We start from the raw sequence: 19,717 nt of genomic DNA on the forward strand, positions 1-19,717 counted from the left end.
CTGTACTTATTCACATTTATAGTTATTTGCTGTCTCTCAGAATAAAATAAAAATACCAGTGTTGCTCAGCAGGCAGCATGCATTGAGTTCTTAAATATTCATTAAATGAGGCCGGCACCGCTGCTCAACAGGCTAATCCTCCACCTAGCAGCGCCGGCACACGGGGTTCTAGTCCTGGGCGGGGCACCGGATTCTGTCTCGGTTGCCCCTCTTCCAGGCCAGCTCTCTGCTGTGGCCAGGGAGTGCAGTGGACGATGGCCCAAGTGCTTGGGGCCCTGCACCCCATGGGAGACCAGGATATCACCTGGCTCCTGCCTTCAGATCAGTGTGGTACGCCGGCCACAGCGCGCCGGCTGTGGCAGCCATTGGAGGGTGAACCAGCGGCAAAGGAAGACCTTTCTCTCTGTCTCTCTCTCTCACTGTCCACTCTGCCTGGTTAAAAAAAAAAAAATTTCATTAAATGAAACATCTCTCTCTCACACACACACACACGCATTTACACATATGGTCTTCAGAAAGTTCTTGGAAAATGCATATTCTGAACAAAACTAAGCATGCCCTTGAAAAATTTTTAATATCAAACTAGATTTATCTTTTTTAAGATTTATTTTTTATTTATTTGAAAGAGTTATAGAGATAGAAGGAGGGAGGGAGGGACAGAGAGAGAAAGAGAGAGAGGGAGCTTCCATCCACTGGCTCATTCCCCAAATGGCCACAATGGCCTGGTCTAGCCCAGGTTGAAGCTAGGAGCCTGGAGCTTCTTCTGGATGTCCCATGTGGGTGCAGGGGCCCAAGCACTTGGGCCGTCCTCCTTTGCATTCCTAGGCACATTAGCAGGGAGCTGGATTGGAAGTGTAGCAGCTAGGACTTAACCGGTGCCCATATAGGATGCTGGCATTACAGACTGAGGCTTAACCTACTGTGCCGCACTGCTGGCCCCTACATTTATCTTTCAATTCCATTTTTCTTGAACTTTTTGAGGTTCCCTCTTATATATGCATATATATGATTTAAGATTATTGTAGTAGAATTTGAACGATAATATTTAAATACTGCTAACATTATTTCCCAGTGGGTTAAGCCACGTGGAAGACTCAGATGGAATTCTAGACTACTGGCTTTGGCTAGCCCCAGCCCTGACTGTTGCAGGGATTTGGGGAAGTGACCAGCAAATGGAAGATTGTCTCTTTCCCTTCTCCCGCCATGACTGCCTTTCAAATAAACAAACAAATCTTAAAAAAAAAAAAAAAAAAATTTGAGCAAGCCATTTCATTACTCAATAGCATAAACTATACTATCTGCTAAAATCGATTCAGAAAGCCCTCCAAAGGGATTATCTCATTTAATAATCAGAATAAACTTATTGTGTAAGTACTATTATTATCCCTGCTAAGTAGACAAGGACACAGGAATAGCTAAAGCTAAGGGTCCAGCCGGGGCCCCAGATTGGAAAACCAGACCGTGACATTCCGACTGCAGAGCCTTGCCCTGCAGCAGTACGTAGTACCATCTTTATGTGTCCTCAGCACCTACTGTGTGCCTCATATCTGAATTACAATTCTGCAAGTTGTGAAAGACTTCAGAGACTCGTCATCAGCTGACAGGGGAGTTAGAAATCAATGGGAAGTAATATGCGAGAAGAGTTCTAGACAGGATAGGGCAGACTGCTTTCCCCAGAGAGCCCCAGCTCGTGGGGTATGGGAAGCAGATGGTTGTGATGCACTGTTCTATACATGATTTGGAGCTGTTGGAGACACTCGGATTTCAGGTGCTGGAAAAGTTGGGTGCATCTAGTCTGAATAAGGTATGCAACAAGTATCCAAGAGTATGGGTGCCCAGTGAAGTTGCGTGGATGTGATTATTCACATAGGCATTGATCAGAGACTACACGGTGGTGATAACTTGAGAGCTGCCAGCTACATACAACTGGTTAATTCGTCGCTTTTCAAGTTTGACGAAGAGATCCCAGGAAAGGGAAAGCTCCTTGCTCATTATGTGGGAAATCATTCACTTCACATCATAGTTAAGGACGCCTTGTAAGCTGCACTATGTTGGTCATGTCCCTAATTTGAATATTCTAGCCAGCTGAAGCATTAGCTCTTGTTGGTCTGCCCTCGTGTCTAGCATAGGTTTCTAGTATTTTCTGTGTCATTTCTTCCAATGTTTGATGCTCAGTGCTTCCACATCTTTGGTTGAGACGAGGCTTGCGTGATAGATCTGCAGCCTAGCATCTAAGCCCGGTGGCGTCCATGCTCAAGAGGCTATAGATGGTTTCATAAGAGAAGCTGTTAAATGTGTTAGCTGTTCACAAGATGAGCAGACTTAACTCAGGGGACAATTTTCTACCAAATGTGATGTCCTCTCTTCCTACTCAGAACTCGTGGGTGGCCTTCCCCCCCCCCCCATATTAATTACATGGAGAGCAATGGCATTTTAATCCCTGGGAGATGTCCAACCGCAGATCTTGGGCAATCACATTTCTCTAGTGATGTGTTTATGCAGTGGGTGTCATTTTCTTCAAAGGGCTTATTACATTGGAACTTGCCACTTCTATTGAGGAACACAAGGAGTTTGAGGCCTGTGATGAAAATATAAACCCCTTAGGCTCTGTACTTAAGGTGGATAACTTTTTAGTATGCACTAGAGCTTCAAAAAGCTGCTGATTGTGTGTTGTCTGTATATAAAATCCAGGTCGCCTCTTTCATTCAGTGCATTTTTAGAAACAGTAAATTTCTCTGTGGATTACCTAGCTATGCCAGGCTTTCTCTTTCTCCTATTTGGGGGTTCCAGGCCCTGGAGGGTGGAAGTGAGGTTACCATCTGACACAGAGGAGTCGCCTTTACCAGGTTGGTCCCTGTCTGAACAGATAAAGTCGGCGGACTCTCGGGTAGGCCAGCCTACTGAACAGGTTATTTTAATTACCCCTGGATGGGGAACTTCCTGGGCGAGTTGACTGACGTTTTCTTGTCCGTGGTTTTTCATCCTGTAGGCACGACCCGGTCTCCGAGAGAGGGAGAAGTACCCGGTGTGGACTATAACTTTCTGACTGTGAAGGAGTTCTTGGAGCTTGAGCAGAGCGGGACGCTGCTGGAAGTTGGCACCTATGAAGGTGAGTTTGTCCACAGAGTGTCAGTGGGGCTGCTTCTCTCCCTGGTGTTTCAGAGGATCTAGAGCCGTCAAAGCACAAATGTGTTATGGGCAAGGGAGGTCTCAATAAAGGACAGGGACTGCAGTTCCCTTAACGTGGTACAATATATGGAGTGAAGCTTGGTGGGCCCTTTAAAATTGTTTTTGTATTTCTCCTGGAGTTTTTTTGTAACTTACTAACTTAAATGTGTGTGTGTGTGTTTAGTATGACCCTGTATCATATTTAAAAGAAGAGGAGGAAAAATTGTGATTAATCACAAATGTGGCCTTATAGGAATGATATTTCACTTCTAACTGGTTTTTAATGTGTTTTTGAGCAGAAAAGAACATTTACATGGTTTATAAAGTAAAATATTTCAGCAGTACTCAGTAGGTCATCTTCTTCCTATACCTGCTCTCCCATCTGCCCAGTTTCTAATTCAATAGTACAGTGTGTGTGTGTGTTTTATGTATCTCTTGAGTACAACATTAGGAACATAGTAATTCTTCCCATCGACCCATCCTCTTAACCACTCACCTGCTTCCTACCCCCTTTGCTCTTTAGTCCAAGAAAGAAAACGAGGAAGGAAGGGAGGGAGGAAGGAAGGGAGGGAGGGAGGGAGGGAGGGAGGGAGGGAAAGGGGAGGAGGAAGGAAGGGGGAAGTAAAAACAAACTAGGAGTGTTAGTACAGTGTTGTTGGTAACTGCTAGTTTCTGATTGCTCTTCTGAAGTTTCTTTTTGTACCGTCATGTGCATCTCATGTGTGCTTGCTTATTTCCTGTTTTTTAGAAAAGGTCGCATATGAAAACTCAAAATTTGGTGTCTTGCTCTTCTTTTTTGACATTGTGTCTCGAGGCCTGCCTAATGGGTTAAGCCACCGCCTGCTTCAACGGCATCCCATATGGGTGTTGATTGGAGTCCTGCTTCTCCGTTTCTCTCCCAGCTCCCTGCTTGTGCTTGTGGCCTGGGAAAGCAGCATAAGATGGCCCAAGTCCTTGCACCCCTGTACTCATATCTGAGACCTTAAGGAAGCTCCGGGCTCCTGGCTGTTATGGACATCAGGGGAGTGAACCAGTGGATGCAAGATCTCTCTCTCTCTAACTCTACCTTTCAAATAAATAAATTTTAAAAAAGAAAAAAAAAAAAAACTATGTCTTAATAGGTTTTTGCAATTCAGTAATAGAGTAGTTTTTTTTTTTTTAAGACTTTATTTAAATTTTTGAAAGGCTGAATTACAGGGGGAGACAGGAGAGGTCTTGTATCTGCTGGTTCACTCCCCAAATGGCCCCAACAGCCAGAGCTGGGCCAGGCTGAAGCCAGGAGCCAGGCACTTGCTCCATTTTCCCCACATGGGTGCAGGGACCTTAACACTTGGGCCCTCTTCTGCTTTCCCAGGCACATTAGAATGGAGCTGGATTGGACATGAAGCAGCCAGGACTTGAACCGGTGCCCTTATGAGTTGCTGGTATCACAGGCAGGCTCTGAACCCTCTATGTCTTAACGCCAGCCCCTGTTTTCTTCTTCCTCTTTTTTTTTTTTTTTTTTGACAGGCAAAGTGAGCAGTGAGAGAGAGAGAGACAGAGAGAGAAAGGTCTTCCTTTGCCGTTGGTTCACCCTCCAATGGCTGCCGCGGCCGGCATATTGTGGCCGGCACACCGCGCTGATCCGAAGGCAGGAGCCAGGTACTTATCCTGGTCTCCCATGGGGTGCAGGGCCCAAGGACTTGGGCCATCCTCCACTGCACTTCCTGGCCACAGCAGAGCGCTGGCCTGGAAGAGGGGCAACCAGGACAGAATCTGGCACCCCGACTGGTACTAGAACCCAGTGTGCCGGCGCCTTAGGCGGAGGATTAGCCTAGTGAGCCGCGGCGCCGGCTTTTCTTTTTTAAGTTACTGTGTAATTTCTGTGCATGGACATACCATAATTTGTTTCATGAGCATCCTGTTCATTTTGATATTTTGAAACATGCTGTGTTTAATACCATGGACATAGATCATTTCACATGGGAATACATCTACTGGAGGGGATACCACAAATAGCATTGCTAGGTCAAAGCCAAATGGGGAGTGCATTTTCTTTTGGTGGTTGTATTGTAATTTTTAAAACTGTTTCTCAATACATAAGTACTTATGTACGTTACTTTAATATTTTTAAAATTTTAGTTGACACGTGGTAATTACATATTTGTGGGTTGTTTCAAAATATGCACTGAATGTGAAATCATGAGATCATGATATTGGCATTTCCATCACGTCAAACATTTTCCAGAATTCTCACTACTAGCTACTCTGAATTGCACAGTTAATTGTTGTAAGCCACAGCCAACTCATCTGTGCTATGGAATATTAGAAGTTCTTCCTATCTTCCTGTACCCCTGGACTCATGCACAATCGTCTTTCCATCCCTGCCCTGGTCCCTCACCTTTTCCAACCCTGGTAGTCATTGTACCATGCTCTACTTCCATGAGAGCAACTTCTTAGCTTTCACATCTGAGTGCGAGGAACTGTGGTATTTGTCTCTCTAGCCCTGGCTTCATTCAACCCAGTGCTCTCTAGGCTCCTCCATGTTCCCACACATGACTGGATTTTTGTTCTTTTTTTAACCTCTGAATAATATTCCATTGTGTTCCTTTTTTATGGCCAGATAATATTCCATTGTGTGTATTTACCACATTTTCTTTATCCATTCATCAGAGGTTGAACACATAGGCTGTTTCTATTTCTTGGCTGTCTTGAAAAATTAAGCAGGGGAGTATCGATACTGCTTCAGCACATGTTTTGGGATGTGTGCCTCGTCCCGGTGTGACTGGGTCATATGAGGGTCTTTTTCTAGTTCTCTGAGAAGCTTCCATACTGTTTTCCATAATGGCTATACTAATTTATTTTCTGATACATAGCGTACAACAGTTCTTCTTTTCCCACATCCTTTCCAACATTCGTCCCTTTGTTAATAGTTATCCTAATGAGATAATAGCTTATTTGATTTAAATTTTCCTATGATGAATAAGTTGAGTACTTTTTCACCATTTGTATAGCTTTAGAAAGTTATATTTTATTTATCTTTTAAAGATGTATTTATTTACTTATTTGCAAGTGAGTTACACAGAGAGAGGAGAGGCAGAAAGAGAGAGAGAAGTCTTCCATCCAATGGTTCACCCCTCAGATGGCTGCAACGGCTGGAACTGTGCTGATCCGAAGCCAGGTGCCAGGAGCTTCCTCTGGGTCTCCCATGTGGGTGCAGGGGCCCAAGCACTTGGGCCATGCTCCACTGCTTTCCCAGGCCACAGCAGAGAGCTGGATCGGGAGTGGAGCAAGCGGGCCTGGAACCCACTATGCCACAGCGCCAGCCCCAGAAAGTTATATTTTTAAAAAGCAATGTAGTAGCTCTTTTAGTGTGATAGATGGACATAGGAAACTATTAACTAGCCCAATTAATTTTTTTATAATTATTACATTATGTATCCTTTTATGAACTTAATATTTGGATTTGTTGGATGGTCACAGGGGCGTTATAAAGATGAGGCTTAAAAACAAAGGGTAAATACAAGGTAGACTGTTAGGGAGAATACAGCTTTAATGTCACAGGCAGTGGCTGCCGTTCAAGTCATGCTCATGCGTCTCGGGTGTGTGGTTTCTGGTGTGACACTTTGGAAGGGAAAAGGAAGGAGCATATTGTTGGTTCCTACTGCTCGTTCCCAAGTCGTGCTTGTGCATTGGACAGTGTTGGGATTTTGTTCAACTTGCCAGTTGGGAACTCAGGGGTATTTTCTTCAGAGTATGCCTGATTCCCAGTTGGCTGAGTTTCCTGGAAGCAGGTGTGACTGAGCGGGCTATGGCCAGGCTCGGGGAGCTGAGAATGTTGGAGGTCTAGGATGTGGGACGGGAAGGGGAGGAGGGCTGTGGGCTCCTCCCTGATGTTGTCTTGCACGTGTGAGTCCAGTTTAAGATGCAGTGGCTGCAAACAGGGAAGGAGGAGCCCTCGTTTGGAAAGCAGACTCTGAACTGTCAGTGTGTGAAGTTCATTGTGCTCACCTGTAGAACCTGAGTCCCCCCTCTCCGAGGGCGGGGTCAGAGAGGAGAAACTTGTGACTGAGGTGACAAATGAACCTGGAAAAAGGAAAAGAAACTCATTTCATTCAGATATGTCAATGACAAATTATATATAGGTGGAGTCAGTTCTTTTTCTCATTGAATTTCATCAGTGCGACAGGAGTAGCTATTATCACTGAAGTTTTAGTTGGAAATGCTGAGGCTAAGTGACATGAAGTAACTCACTCAAGGTCGGACAGCCTGTTCAGATGTAAGAGCAGGAACCAAACCCGTCTCCATTTGACTGTCAGATCCTACTGTCTTTCCTGAAAACTCACAAGAAGAATTTTCCCTATTTAACAAAAAGTTGTGACATCACAACCCATGAGTCCTGTAACCTAACTGTCTAGTGGGTGGCAAAAGGGAAGTATTTTTTCAGAAATAGCTGATTGTCTTAAATAAAACTGTTTTTGTGAATGCTTTATTGGTTATTTTCAACTTGCAGTGTTCTCAATGCCCGGGATTAATTCTCTCCGTTTTTTACCCATTTGACTGTACGGTGTTCCTCAGCCTCTGACCTTTTGGTGGCATAATTTCCTACCATGTGAGATGGCTCATAATGTTTCAGAACCACTCACAGTATATTATGTTGACTCTTAGAAGCTGCAAACAAAATGGAATTTTCATTAAATGCCAGACACCGTCACAGGGCTGGGGAGCTTTTTGGAGAGTTTCCTGTCTATGCCTTCCCTGGGCAAGGCCCGGATGCTGTCTGCCTCTGCTGGACACAAGGAGCAGCCTCCCTGCCTGCCTTTGATTTCAGCCCCTCTGCTGCAGCACCGCGGGCCTTCCGGCCAGGTGCTTAGTGCTCAGTGTCTCCATTTCCCTTTGGTGAAATGAGGGTGATAATCATGCTTCATCGTAGGGACGACTAAATGAGACAATAATTGGAAAGGGCTTAGCCGAGTGTCTGACACGTGTTAGCCCTCCCTCAGCATTAGCTTATGTTGACACACTCTGCTGGTCCAAAGCTGCTCCTGTCCTGCATTCCCTCCCTGTTCTGGGGTTTTCCAGTACATAGCATTCCTGGCTCCCCAGTTCCTCCCAGCATTTTCTCCTCCCCACCATTTCTTTCTCTTAAACTCTGCTGATTGCAGACAACCACAACACAAAATACTCTTTTGTGTTCTTTAAAGATTTTGTCTTGATTTTTACGTTGTGTAGGTTTTTTTTTATGATTTTTTTTTATTTGAAAGGCTGAGAAAGGAGAAACTGCCTTTCAAATAAACAGATCAATCTTTTAAAAAACAAAACAAAAAGAACAGCAGCTTCTAGAAACAGTGGAGAAGTAACCATTTCAACTTTGTGTAAAACCAGTGCTGTCCACTGAGAACTTTGTTCAGCACTAGAAGTGTTCAGTATTCTCAGCTATCCTATATGGTCGGCACTAGCCCCATGTGGCTGCTGTGACTGAAAAGCTGAATTTCAAAGTATCTTAAAAGTTAATAGAACTTTCTTAAATCTAAGTAGCCACATATGGTTGGTGGCTGTTGTATTTTACATGACAATTTTAGAATGAAACATGCAGAAAAGAAGCGTGCGAGTTATTCTCCTGTCTCACCAGCCTACTTTTCAGAGCCAAGCGTGTCTCAAGAGTTAAGGTCCTCTTAAAAAGCATAGTTCTGGCTGGCGCCACGGCTCAATAGGCCAATCCTCCACCTAGTGGCGCCAGCACACCGGGTTCTAGTCCCGGTTGGGGCGCCTGATTCTGTCCCGGTTGCCCCTTTTCCAGGCCAGCTCTCTGCTATGGCCCGGGAGTGCAGTGGAGGATGGCCCAAGTGCTTGGGCCCTGCACCCACATGGGAGACCAGGATAAGCGCCTGGCTCCTGCCTTCGGATCAGCGTTGTGCACCGGCCGCGGTGGCCATTGGAGGGTGAACCAACGGCAAGGGAAGACCTTTCTCTCTGTCTCTCTCTCACTGTCCACTCTGCCTGTCAAAAAAAAGGGGGGGGTGCATAGTTCTGAGTCCTCCCAAGGCCGTGGAGAGGTGATCTTGTGTGGACACACTCCGTGATATGCAGACAAGGAGAGTGAACCAAGAAAGGCGCAAAGCCTGCTAACCTGGAGGATTTTCTTTCAAGCCCAATATTTGTTTGACATTTAGATTGGCAGAGTTGTAGGATTTGAGAGTGGAACTGCCGTCCAGTTCATCTCTTCAGATGACAGAACTAAAATCCAGAGAGAGATGGGTCTGAGGCACTAAAGGGAATGAAGGACCAAAACCTGATCCGATGCCTGGTACCTAGGTCACGTGGCAGGCAGGGCCGGGAGGCTGGTATTTCCTGCGAATGAAACCCGACGCTTCTTTTGTAGCTTCAATGACTCAGGTGCATGTGTTCATTAAAGATCAGTTGCTGAACAGCATCAGAGACAGGGGAGAGACAGGCGTTCAGTACAAAAGTATAGATGCCGCTTGGGATGCCCACATCCAGTATCGGAGTGCCTGGTTCAAGTCCTAGCTCCTCTGCTTCCTTCCATTCTAGCTTCCTGCCATTGTGAACCCTGGGAGGCAGCAGATGATGGCTCAAGTGTTTTGGGTCACTTAAGAGGCCCAGCCTGAATCCTGGATTCCGGGCTTCAGCCTGGCCTCTCCGTTGACTGTTGAGGCTATTTGGGGAGTGACTCAGTGGATGGAAGATCTCTTTCTATCTGTGTCTCTGTCTTTCTCATTGCCTTTAAAATAAAATTTAAAATAGACCAAATTTTTGCAAAGTAGGTATGGTCACTTTATGGGTCTTATTGTCTAGTGGATGAGACAGCTTGTTCAAATAGCTAACAGATATCCAATTGTGTGTTAAGATCTTTAAGGGAGACCTTAAGATGGAGAGATTTGTTGTCTGTGGAATTGGTAAAAATTTCCCGAGTACAAATAGTAATTGGGGTGAAATCAAATGAGTGGGCTATATTTAGGATGCTAGATTTACCAAATAAAAAACAGGACATCCTGTCTTGCGTTTATCTGGCAACTCCAGTTGGAATTGGCTTTGGACATCATTACTGTTGGTTGTACTAAACACTTGACTGAACTGGAGATAACTGTGTGGTTAAAAAGCCGCATTTGGGGAGCCAGTGCTGTGACGTTACGGATAAAGTCACTGCCTGGGGTGCTAGCATCCCATATGAATGCCAGTTCGGGTCCCAGCTGCTCCACTGCCAATCCAGCTCTCTGCTAATGCACCTGGGAAAGCAGCAGCAGATGACCCAAGTCCCTGGGCCCTTGCACCCATGTGAGAGACCAGGAAGAAACTCCTGGCTCCTGGCTTCTGCCTGGCCCCTCCCTTGCCATTGGAGGGATTTGGAGAGTAAACTAGAAGATAGTAGACTCCCAACATAATAGACAGCCTTCTTTCCTATATATGGAAACTCACAGTGATCCCTCACAAGATATAGGAGAAGTCCTGAAAAAGTTCATGGAAATATGTATTATGAAAGAACTTAGAAGTGGGTTTCAAACCTTTTTTTTTTTTTTTTTTACATTTTTATTTAAGATTTATTTTTTACTTATTTGAAAGGTGGAGTTACAGAGAATCTTCCATCTGCTGGTTCACTTCCCAAATGGCTGCAGCAGCCAAGGCTGGGCCAGGCCAAAGCCAGGAGCCAGGAACTTCTTCCTGGTCTCCCACATGGGTACAGGGGCCCAAGCACTTGGGCCATATTCCACTGCTTTCCCAAGTGCATTAGCAGGGAGCTGGATAGGAAGTGGAACAGCTGGGTCTTGAACTGGCACCCATATGGGATGCCAGCATCACATACGGAGGCTTAACCTGCTGAACCGCAATGCCAGCCCCTCAACACTTTTTGCACCATAATAAATGTTCCTTATAATTCCATTTTCCACAAACTTTTGGAGGTGTCCTTGAAGAACTTACTAGCAGAGTTTGTCATCTCCGCGCTTTGAGCCGACTTGTCTTTGTCACTGGGCTGAATTGGCAGCAAGGCAAGGTAAAAAATGGTAAGACTACCTCCTTGGCTCAACTTCCTGGTTGTGGAACTGAGCTAATTTATTTGATAGGCTACATGAAGTAAATCAGCTGAACCATCTCTCCCTTGCCTTGCTGTGGTTTTGTTTTGTTTTTGTTTTGTTCCTGTTGACACTAAGCTCTGTGAGACAGGTTGCTGCCTCAGCCAGCCCTGGGGACTTCTCAAGGAGAGAGATTACAAGGGATGAACTATTCAGAGGGGGTGGTTCCAAACATGCCTGTTTTACAAATGCCTCTGGGTAGATGAGGCTGATTATTTGCTTTGAGCAGTGCGAAGGTTTTCCTTCAGCATAGACGTGCAATGCCAGGTGACATTTTAGATTGGAGTTATGGGTTGCATATTTCTGCATGTTAATTAGGAAAGGGATGTCAGTCTTCAATAATGTGACTGTTGTGCTTCCTAGAAGGTCTGCAAAAATGCAGCTGCCAGTGGTATACTTTGGGGGACACAGCGATACCGCGGGGTTGAAGAGAGTTCTTAGTTGTCATTGAGGAAAACGAGACTGTCTAGAGTCCTACTTTTTGGCAGGCCCTGGAAGCCATCTGTTGTGATAAGCTCTGTTGGCAAACTCGACCATGGAATGCTCTCTGTTGATAACGCAAGTAACCGAATGAAATCTGTGCTGCAATTGGCTGTTGCTCTGCATGAAGCTGGAGGGAAAGGCTGGAGCTGGCCAAGCGTTGCTCGCATTTCCTGCTCAGATCTCCAAGGATTCCTTGAGTTAAGAGCAGATGTTGGAGATGAATGCATGTTTAAATGCCAGTCATCATTTATGAATTGTGTGCATCTCAGTGTCTGCATTAGAAAATGGGAATATTGATGCCTTTTTTTTGTTGTTGTTCTAAGATGGTTAGGAAGAATAGAGTAATTGAGGCAGGCCTTTGGCACAGCAGTTAAAGATACTACTTGAAGTGCTTGCGTTTCATATCAGAGTGTGTGAGTTTCATTTCCAGCTCTGGCTCCTTTACTCCAACTTCCTGCTAATGTTCAAGAGGTAGCAAGTGATGGCTCAAGTACTTGGGTGCCTGCCACCCATGTGAGGGACCTGGATCCAATTGAGTATGGCCTGGCCCAGTCCTCACTTTACACATGTTTGCTGAGTAAGCCAGTGAATGGAATATCATTTATATTAGTAAATGAGTGGGTAGTCACGTATAGTAGGTATACTTTTTTAAATGCTCTTGGAATCTGTGTTCTCGTATATTCTATGGCTCATATGCATTAAAAACATTTTTTAAAAGTTCATGAAAAATGGTTTTAAAAGATAAATTTATTTTGGTGCAAAACATTTTTGAAATACAGGCAGAGAGGACTCTTCAAAGAGCTCATGGAAAATGTGTATTATAAAAAAGTCAGCATGAATTTCAGATTTTTTACACCAAAATAATTCTTTTCATTCCAATTTTCCACAAACTTTTTGAAGCCCCTTGGTATTTTTGTCTTTACCCTGTGGATAGTGAGGCTGAAAAGGAAAAGATCCTTTACCTTGCTCAGGGGGACGTAGCTGTTAGCTTCTTTTGTCCTGCAGGCATTTGTGTGAGAAGCCTCATGGCACTGGCCAGGACACACTTCTTATTACAGGTCAGTGAGTTCTTGGCCCGTGGTGCATGTAGATCATATTTTTCAGGGTGGGGCAAGTGGGAGAGGAAGAACAGAGAGAAAGTGCTGGTCTCTGTGGATGATGGCATCACGGGCTGAGGAGGCAAGTGGTGAAGTGAAGTGATGCGGATCTGCAGCAGTGCGGATGAAGTAAGTTTTGGGGCTGGGAAGAAACTGCAAAAACCAGATCTGCAACACAGGTGTTTAGGAGAATCCCAGGCTGGAATTCCTGTGCACTCTCTCCACTGGTTCATTTACTTACTCTGCAGAGAATCGCCTCGTGACAGTGTGTGCATAATACTGTTAGGCCTGGGGACACAGTTGTGCACAAAACTAGGTCAGGCCCCTGCCCTCATGGATGTGAGGGGTCTAGGGGGAAAGACTTTTTTTTTAAACTTATATTTATTTATTCAAAGGCAGAGTGCCAAGTGATAGAGAGATCTTCAGCCCACTAGTTTACTCCACAAAAGCCCACAGCAGCCAGGACTGGGCCAGCCTGAAGCCAGGAGTCAGCATGACATCTGGGTCTCCCCTGTGGGTGGCAGGGACCCAAGGACTTGCACTGTGATCTGTTGCCTTCTTAGGTGCATTAACAGGGAGCTGGATTAGAAGCAGAGCAGCCAGGACTGGAACCTGCCCTAGGATGCAGGATCCTGACCTTGCACATGGTGGCTTAACCTGCTGTGCCACAGTGCTGGCCCCTGGGAGACTAAGACTGACTAATGAATTAGACTGGCAAATACAAACAGGGGCATTAGGAAGGAGAGGTTCATGGTTCCCTGAGGACATAGTAGAACCATTCAGGACAGCTTTGATCTTGTTCCTGGGCTCAGAGGCACTGTCCCTGAGTCCTGAGGATGAGTAGGTATTGCTGGGGTGAGGGACAGATGGAGGAGTGGGACTCGGAGCTGTAAGACAAGAAGGCTACATAGTTTGCAAATAGGAGCTTAAAGAGGCCCAGGAGGTTCAGAGCAGAAAGAGCAAGCAGAAGGCAGCTGGGAAAAAGGGCTTGGCGAGTGGGTGAAGGTCTCAGCCTCGATGTCCAGGGAGAAACAGATCTGTGCTGAATGCCTGTGTGTCCGTGTACTGTGTGCATATGCGTACTTTCTATAGAAAGAGACAATGATTTTGACAACCATTCCCTAAAAGCAGGGAAGCCATGTTTGTCCCCTTGGGAGTCACATTGCCCATGGTGGAAAGGTGTCCTCTGGATTCCCAGTCCCTGTGGTCACTGCCGTCCTGGCTTCCTGTGTATTTTCAAAAGCTTCCCCTGCAGAGACAGCTCCTCTGCTGCGCCTGGTTGCCATTGGCTGCTCTGAGCCTCCCCCTTCCTCGTCGTCCATCCACAGAGGGTGATCCCTGGACCAGTGAACGCAGCATCACCTGTGCACTTCTTAGAAAGTCCCAGTCTAGGACCCATGGTGGCCTATGGAATCTGCAGCTGCATTTACTGTAATCTCAATGTCTGCACATTACCATTCAAGACAACTGATGCACACCGTGTAGAACCACTGTGAAGATCATGGTGTAGTCCCAGTTTTACGTTTTTTATTTCCAGCTTCTGGCTCAAAGAAGTCTCTCTGGAAGTGATTGAGTGAATGTAAGTGTGTGTGTGAGGTCATACAGATTTGATTCATTCTGACTTAAATCCAGGGTTATAGGCCCCCTTAAATATTTTATAAAGCTCTAAAAATTGATTTGAAGGCCCTATTAATTTTTAAATGTGTGTCAGAAGGTATTTTCTTTGGCTTGGTCGTGGTCAGGAATTGTGCCTATTAATTAAGGCCAACAGGGCCTTCCTCTTAGATCTTCCGTTGTCCTTCCCTTCCCTCCCTTGCTGCCAGCCCTGTTGACTTCTGTTGTAGAATCAATTCTGAGAATAGCAGCAGATAGGAACACATCCCCGCTTGGGAGGGAGCCGGGCTACTTAGGGAGCTGTGTGTTGGGTAACATGGAAGCCCTGGGACATCAGACTCGTGGCTCATAGAAACTGTCAGCCTGTCAAGTGCTAGCCTTAATTAACTTTTTAGTCATTTATCATTTTTACAATAATTTTTATTTAACACTGTTAAGTGATCAAAATATTCACATGAAGTCTCTTGTGCATGGTGTGTGTTGTCTGTAAGGTTTGTGTCTTGATCTTGCCAAGATTTTGCTTGATGATGAGCAGAGTAGAAACTTGATCAAATAGGTAATTTTCCAAAAGGTGTAGCGGTCATGAACTCAAAGGCCTGAGGGGCCAGGCAAGTTGAGTAAGAGTGCATAGGCTGGTAGAGGCTGTGGCATTCGGGAGTGTGTGACCCATGCTGCCTGTGTTCCACAGCAGAGACAAATCAGAGCACCCTAACCCCCCAGCCAGAAACCCAGGACTACGGATGGACTCGCCAAAAGTCAGTTCGTTCACTGACCAGTTTGTGAGTTATTAAGGAATTTTTGAAGCTTTAGATTTTCTTACATGCTGACTCGTGCCTCTCTCTATCCCTGTATCTGCCATGCCTTAGCCGTGGAACAACCTTAGGGACGTGTTCTACTTTGGGTGCAAGGGATTTGTTTAGCAAGGGCTGGGCAGAACTGAAACACTTGTCTGTGCAAGTCTTTGATTGACTGAGTGAGTTGGGAGTGAGCTGACTTTAAACTCCTACACTTGCTTATCAGCCTTGCCTATAAGAGATGGAGTCCATGCAAGCAGACCTTGCAGTTTATCAAGCAGCATTGAGAATTCTGATTTTAGTTGGAAATAGCACATTTCTAAATGTTGGTCACTAATTCAAATTACATAAAAGTGATGTGTAGGTAGAAAAGTCTCAAAATATGTCTCTCAAGGTCTGATGCTCAGTGGATAGAAGACCACGAGGTAGAAGCTTTTCTGCAAAGTTTGCAGTATGAGAAATAACAAATGCTGGAGAGAGTTGAATAATAACATCTCATATTTGTAACACCTTGTATATTTTTTTAAATTAGCAAAAAAATTGTAGTGGAGGGCGTGGTGCTGTGGCATAGTGGGTAAAACCACCATCTGTAGTGCTGGCATCCCACATGGGCGCCAGTTTGAGACCTGGCTGCTCCACTTGTGATCCAGCTCCCTGCCAATGGCCTGGGAAAAGCGACAGAGAGTGGCCTAAGTGCTTGGGCCCCTGCTTCCCATGTGGGAGACCTGAAGAAGCTCCTGGTTCCTGGCTTCAGCTTGGCCTAGCTCTGGCTGTTGCTGCCATCTGGGGGAAAGAACTAATGGGTAGAAGATTCTCTCTCTGTGTGTGTGTGTGTGTGTGTGTGTGTGTGTGTGTGTCTTGCCCTCTCTCTGTAACTTTGACTTTCAAATAAATAAATAAATCTATTTTTTTAAATTGCACTAGCTGATCATCTCAGTCATCGTTGGAGGTCACTACAGCTAGTGCTTCCATTTCCATGGCAGCACTCAGGAAGGGTAGAAGATACGGCTCTTTGGGCCAAGTTTGCTTGCTTTTTCCTTCATAGCAGTGAAAGACAAGAACACAGTTACCATGTGCCACACCCTTCAAATACTTTATCTCTCTAGAAATGGGTGATACTGGTATTCAGTGGCACTGGCTCTCCTGGAGGACTTCAGTGTGGGCAAAAAGCACTTAGTAGACGATCTCATTTTTGTCCTCAGAAAAGTGTCCTCAGTGTGAGCTGCGTTTTCAGAGAATCCTGATTTGAAGATTGAGGACAAAAGCTTTTTTTTTTTTTTTTTTAAAGATTCATTTATTTATTTGGAAGGCAGTTACAGAGAGGCAGAAGCAGAGAGAAGACTTTGATCCACTGGTTCATTCCCCAGATGACTGCAACTGCCGGAGCTGTACCTATCCAAAGCCAGGAGCTTTTTCCAGGTCTCCACATGGTATAGTGGCCCAACGACTTGGGGGCTGTCTTCTACTTTCCCAGGCCATAGCAGAGAGCTGGATTCAAAGTGGAGCAGCCAGGACTCGAACTGGTGCCCATATGGGATGCCAGCACTGCAGGTGCTGTACCAGCACTGCAGGTACCCTCTACAGCACTGGCCCCAAGGACAAAGCTTTTTACAAAAGGGTTACATGAAGGCTGGTGAGTGCCAGTTTGCATCCCAGCTGCTCCACTTGCCCATGCAGCCGGCCGCAAATGCTCCTCGGAAAGCCCTGGAAGATGGCTCAAATATCTGGGCCTGTGTAACCCAGCCCACATAGAAGAAAAGGATGGAGTTCCAGGCTCTTGGCTTCAGCCTGGTACAGCCCTACCTATTGCAGCCCTTTGGGGAGTGAACCCACGGATGGAAGATCTTCTCCCTCTCCCTCTCCATTTGTCTTTGCATTTCAAATAAATAAATGAATAAATCTTTTTTAAAAAATGTTTAAATGACTTGACTGTGGTCACACAGGTGGTCAGTAGTGAGATTTTGAATTCTGGGCTGACTCTTCTAAGCTCTTTATCAATATGAGGGCACTTCCCAAAGTACATGGAAAAATAGAATTAAAAACTAAGTTAATTTTGGTGGAAAAAATTTGAACTGATTTCTAATTTTTTTATGATGTACTTTCCATGAACTTACTTTTTTTTTTTTTTTTTTTTTTAATTCTAGAGGCATGGAAACAGAGACAGACAGTTGAGGGGAGAGAGAGAGAGAGAGAGAGCGAGAGCGAGTGAGCGAGCGCAACAGAGTTCCTACTCACTGATTCACTCCTCAAATGCCCATGATGGCCAGGGCTGTGGCTGGGGCCAAAGCCAGGAGCCAAGAACTCAACCAAAGTGTTTCACATCGGTGGCAGGGACCCAATTACTTGAGCTATCAATGCTGCATCCTACAGTCTGCATTGGTGCAAAGGAGAGCCAGAGCCAGGAATTGAATCCAGGCACTCCAGTATGAAATATGGACATTTTAATCCCTGTCTTTACCGTTAAGCCAAATGCCTGCCCCTCAAATTTTGTTTGGGGGGTGTGAGGGAGAAAGAGAGAGAGGCAGACAGAAGAGAATGATCCTAATGGTTTACTCTTGATATGCCCACATTGGCTGTGGCTGGGTCTAAGCCAAAGCCAGGAGTCAGGAACTCTCATCACTGCTGCCTCCTAGAGTCCACATTAGCAGGAAGCTGGAGTGAAGAGCTGGAGCTGGGTATTGAACCAGGACACAGGGATCCTAACTGCTAGGCTAAACATCTCCCTCCCATGAGCTTTTAGAAAACCGGATTACTGAGGCTTCTCAGGATTGTTAATTCATAAACATGAGATTAAGGCGAATGAAATTGTTGGTGTTTGACGGTTTATGTCTTCTGCTGTACTGATTTCATATGGCTCAACCTGATAATGTTCACTTCATCTGTCTCCCATCAGTCTCAAGCTAATTCCAAGAAAGAGGCAATACTGCTAAACAAGTGGATTGTTCCAAGGCTGTATGGTGTTGAATTGACAGATGTGTTAATCACTTTACTAATGAACTTAAAAACAAGGGTGGTTACCTACTGGGTAATTGTGAAAAATAGGTGTTAATTTTATTTTCCAGCATTTGTTTCTGGTATGAAATGAATATTAATGGTTTAATTGATTGTTAAATAGTAATGTTTTTGAGTGGGACTTCAGTTTCATGGTATTGAAACAATGTGGTTATAAATTATAATTGAGTAAAGGGTCATACACTGTGGTCACATCTTTCAGGGGAAGTTTCTTATTGATATTAGCCCTAATTTAACATCTAATTCTAAAATGCACATGTTGTTTCTGTATGTTAGTGGTTGGAAGGAATTAAAAGTAAATTCAATAGATTTTTTTTTTCTCACTGTGATGATTTTTTAATTGGTTAACCATCTTAATTCCATGTGTCACTGAAGAATCTTTAGTCTATGAAAACATTAGCCCTTAGCCTATTTAGATCATCAAGGAAGGAGGGGAAGTCCTTGAACCTAACCTCTGTCACAGTGCAAGGTGAAGTGCGTTTTTGGCCTCATAGATGTGCGGATTTTTCCTTGCCCAAGTGTTTGCCCCTAAAAACACAAAGAAGATGCCCTTCATCCCTTCATCAAGCTGTTTCAACTGATCCCTGTGCCTTTCACTTGGAGACATGAGCAGAGTTTCCTGAACAGTGTGATGGATCCTTTGCTCTGGGAAAACGTCAACACTTGAGTACAAGGCTCCACCTGGGATCCTTCCCACTGAAGCGTGATGTGCTTGTATCTATTGCTTTTATAAAACTTAAGTTTCCCCTGCTGCCACACACAGACTGTTACACCACTCTTGAAGAAAGTGGGGGTGTGTGTTAAATCAGATGATGATTCAAAAGAATGTTTTAAAGAAATGTCAAACCCTCTTCTGTAGAAGAAATCTTTTTTTTTTTTCATTTTTTATTTATTTATTTATTTTTGACAGGCAGAGTGGACAGTGAGAGAGAGAGACAGAGAGAAAGGTCTTCCTTTTGCCATTGATTCACCCTCCAATGGCCGCCACGGCCTGATCCAATGGCAGGAGCCAGGTGCTTCTCCTGGTCTCCCATGGGGTGCAGGGCCCAAGCACTTGGGCCATCCTCCACTGCTCTCCCTGGCCACAGCAGAGAGCTGGCCTGGAAGAGGGGCAACCGGGACAGAATCCGGCGCCCCGACCGGGACTAGAACCTGGTGTGCCGGCGCCGCTAGGCGGAGGATTAGCCTAGTGAGCCTCGGCGCCGGCTAGAAGAAATCTTAACTACAAAGATAAGGCAGCTAATTATTTACCACCTGTACACCTTAGGAAGACGAAAATGTTGCAGTCTCCATTTGCCTTTTCTTTATGCTTTTGCAATAAAATGTATGTTATGGAACTGGCACTGAGGTGACCAGTGGAATTGGGTCCTAGGAAAGCAACAGCATAAATAGGATTTATTATTGCTTACAAATTCTGCTTTACTCAGCATAGAATTACAAACATTGTTAATTCTAGGGCTTAACATCATCTTTCTGGCCT

General features: G+C 45.0%; 1 protein-coding gene across 43 annotated transcripts in view; it reads left to right on the plus strand.

The window, feature by feature from the left end:
- Positions 1-19,717, plus strand: part of MAGI1 (membrane associated guanylate kinase, WW and PDZ domain containing 1) — a 688,074-nt gene that overhangs the window by 551,661 nt on the left and 116,696 nt on the right. For all 43 annotated transcript variants that reach the window (XM_008260898.5, XM_070050628.2, XM_070050629.2 and 40 more), the window contains one exon: positions 2,990-3,109. In XM_008260898.5, coding sequence (XP_008259120.3) covers positions 2,990-3,109 — 120 coding nt within the window. The remainder of the gene's footprint in view (positions 1-2,989; positions 3,110-19,717) is intronic.

The sequence above is a fragment of the Oryctolagus cuniculus genome, chromosome 10, assembly GCF_051225735.1.
Source record: "Oryctolagus cuniculus isolate XC-2025 breed Fujian yellow rabbit chromosome 10, ASM5122573v1, whole genome shotgun sequence".
NCBI classification, from domain to species: Eukaryota; Metazoa; Chordata; class Mammalia; order Lagomorpha; family Leporidae; genus Oryctolagus; species Oryctolagus cuniculus.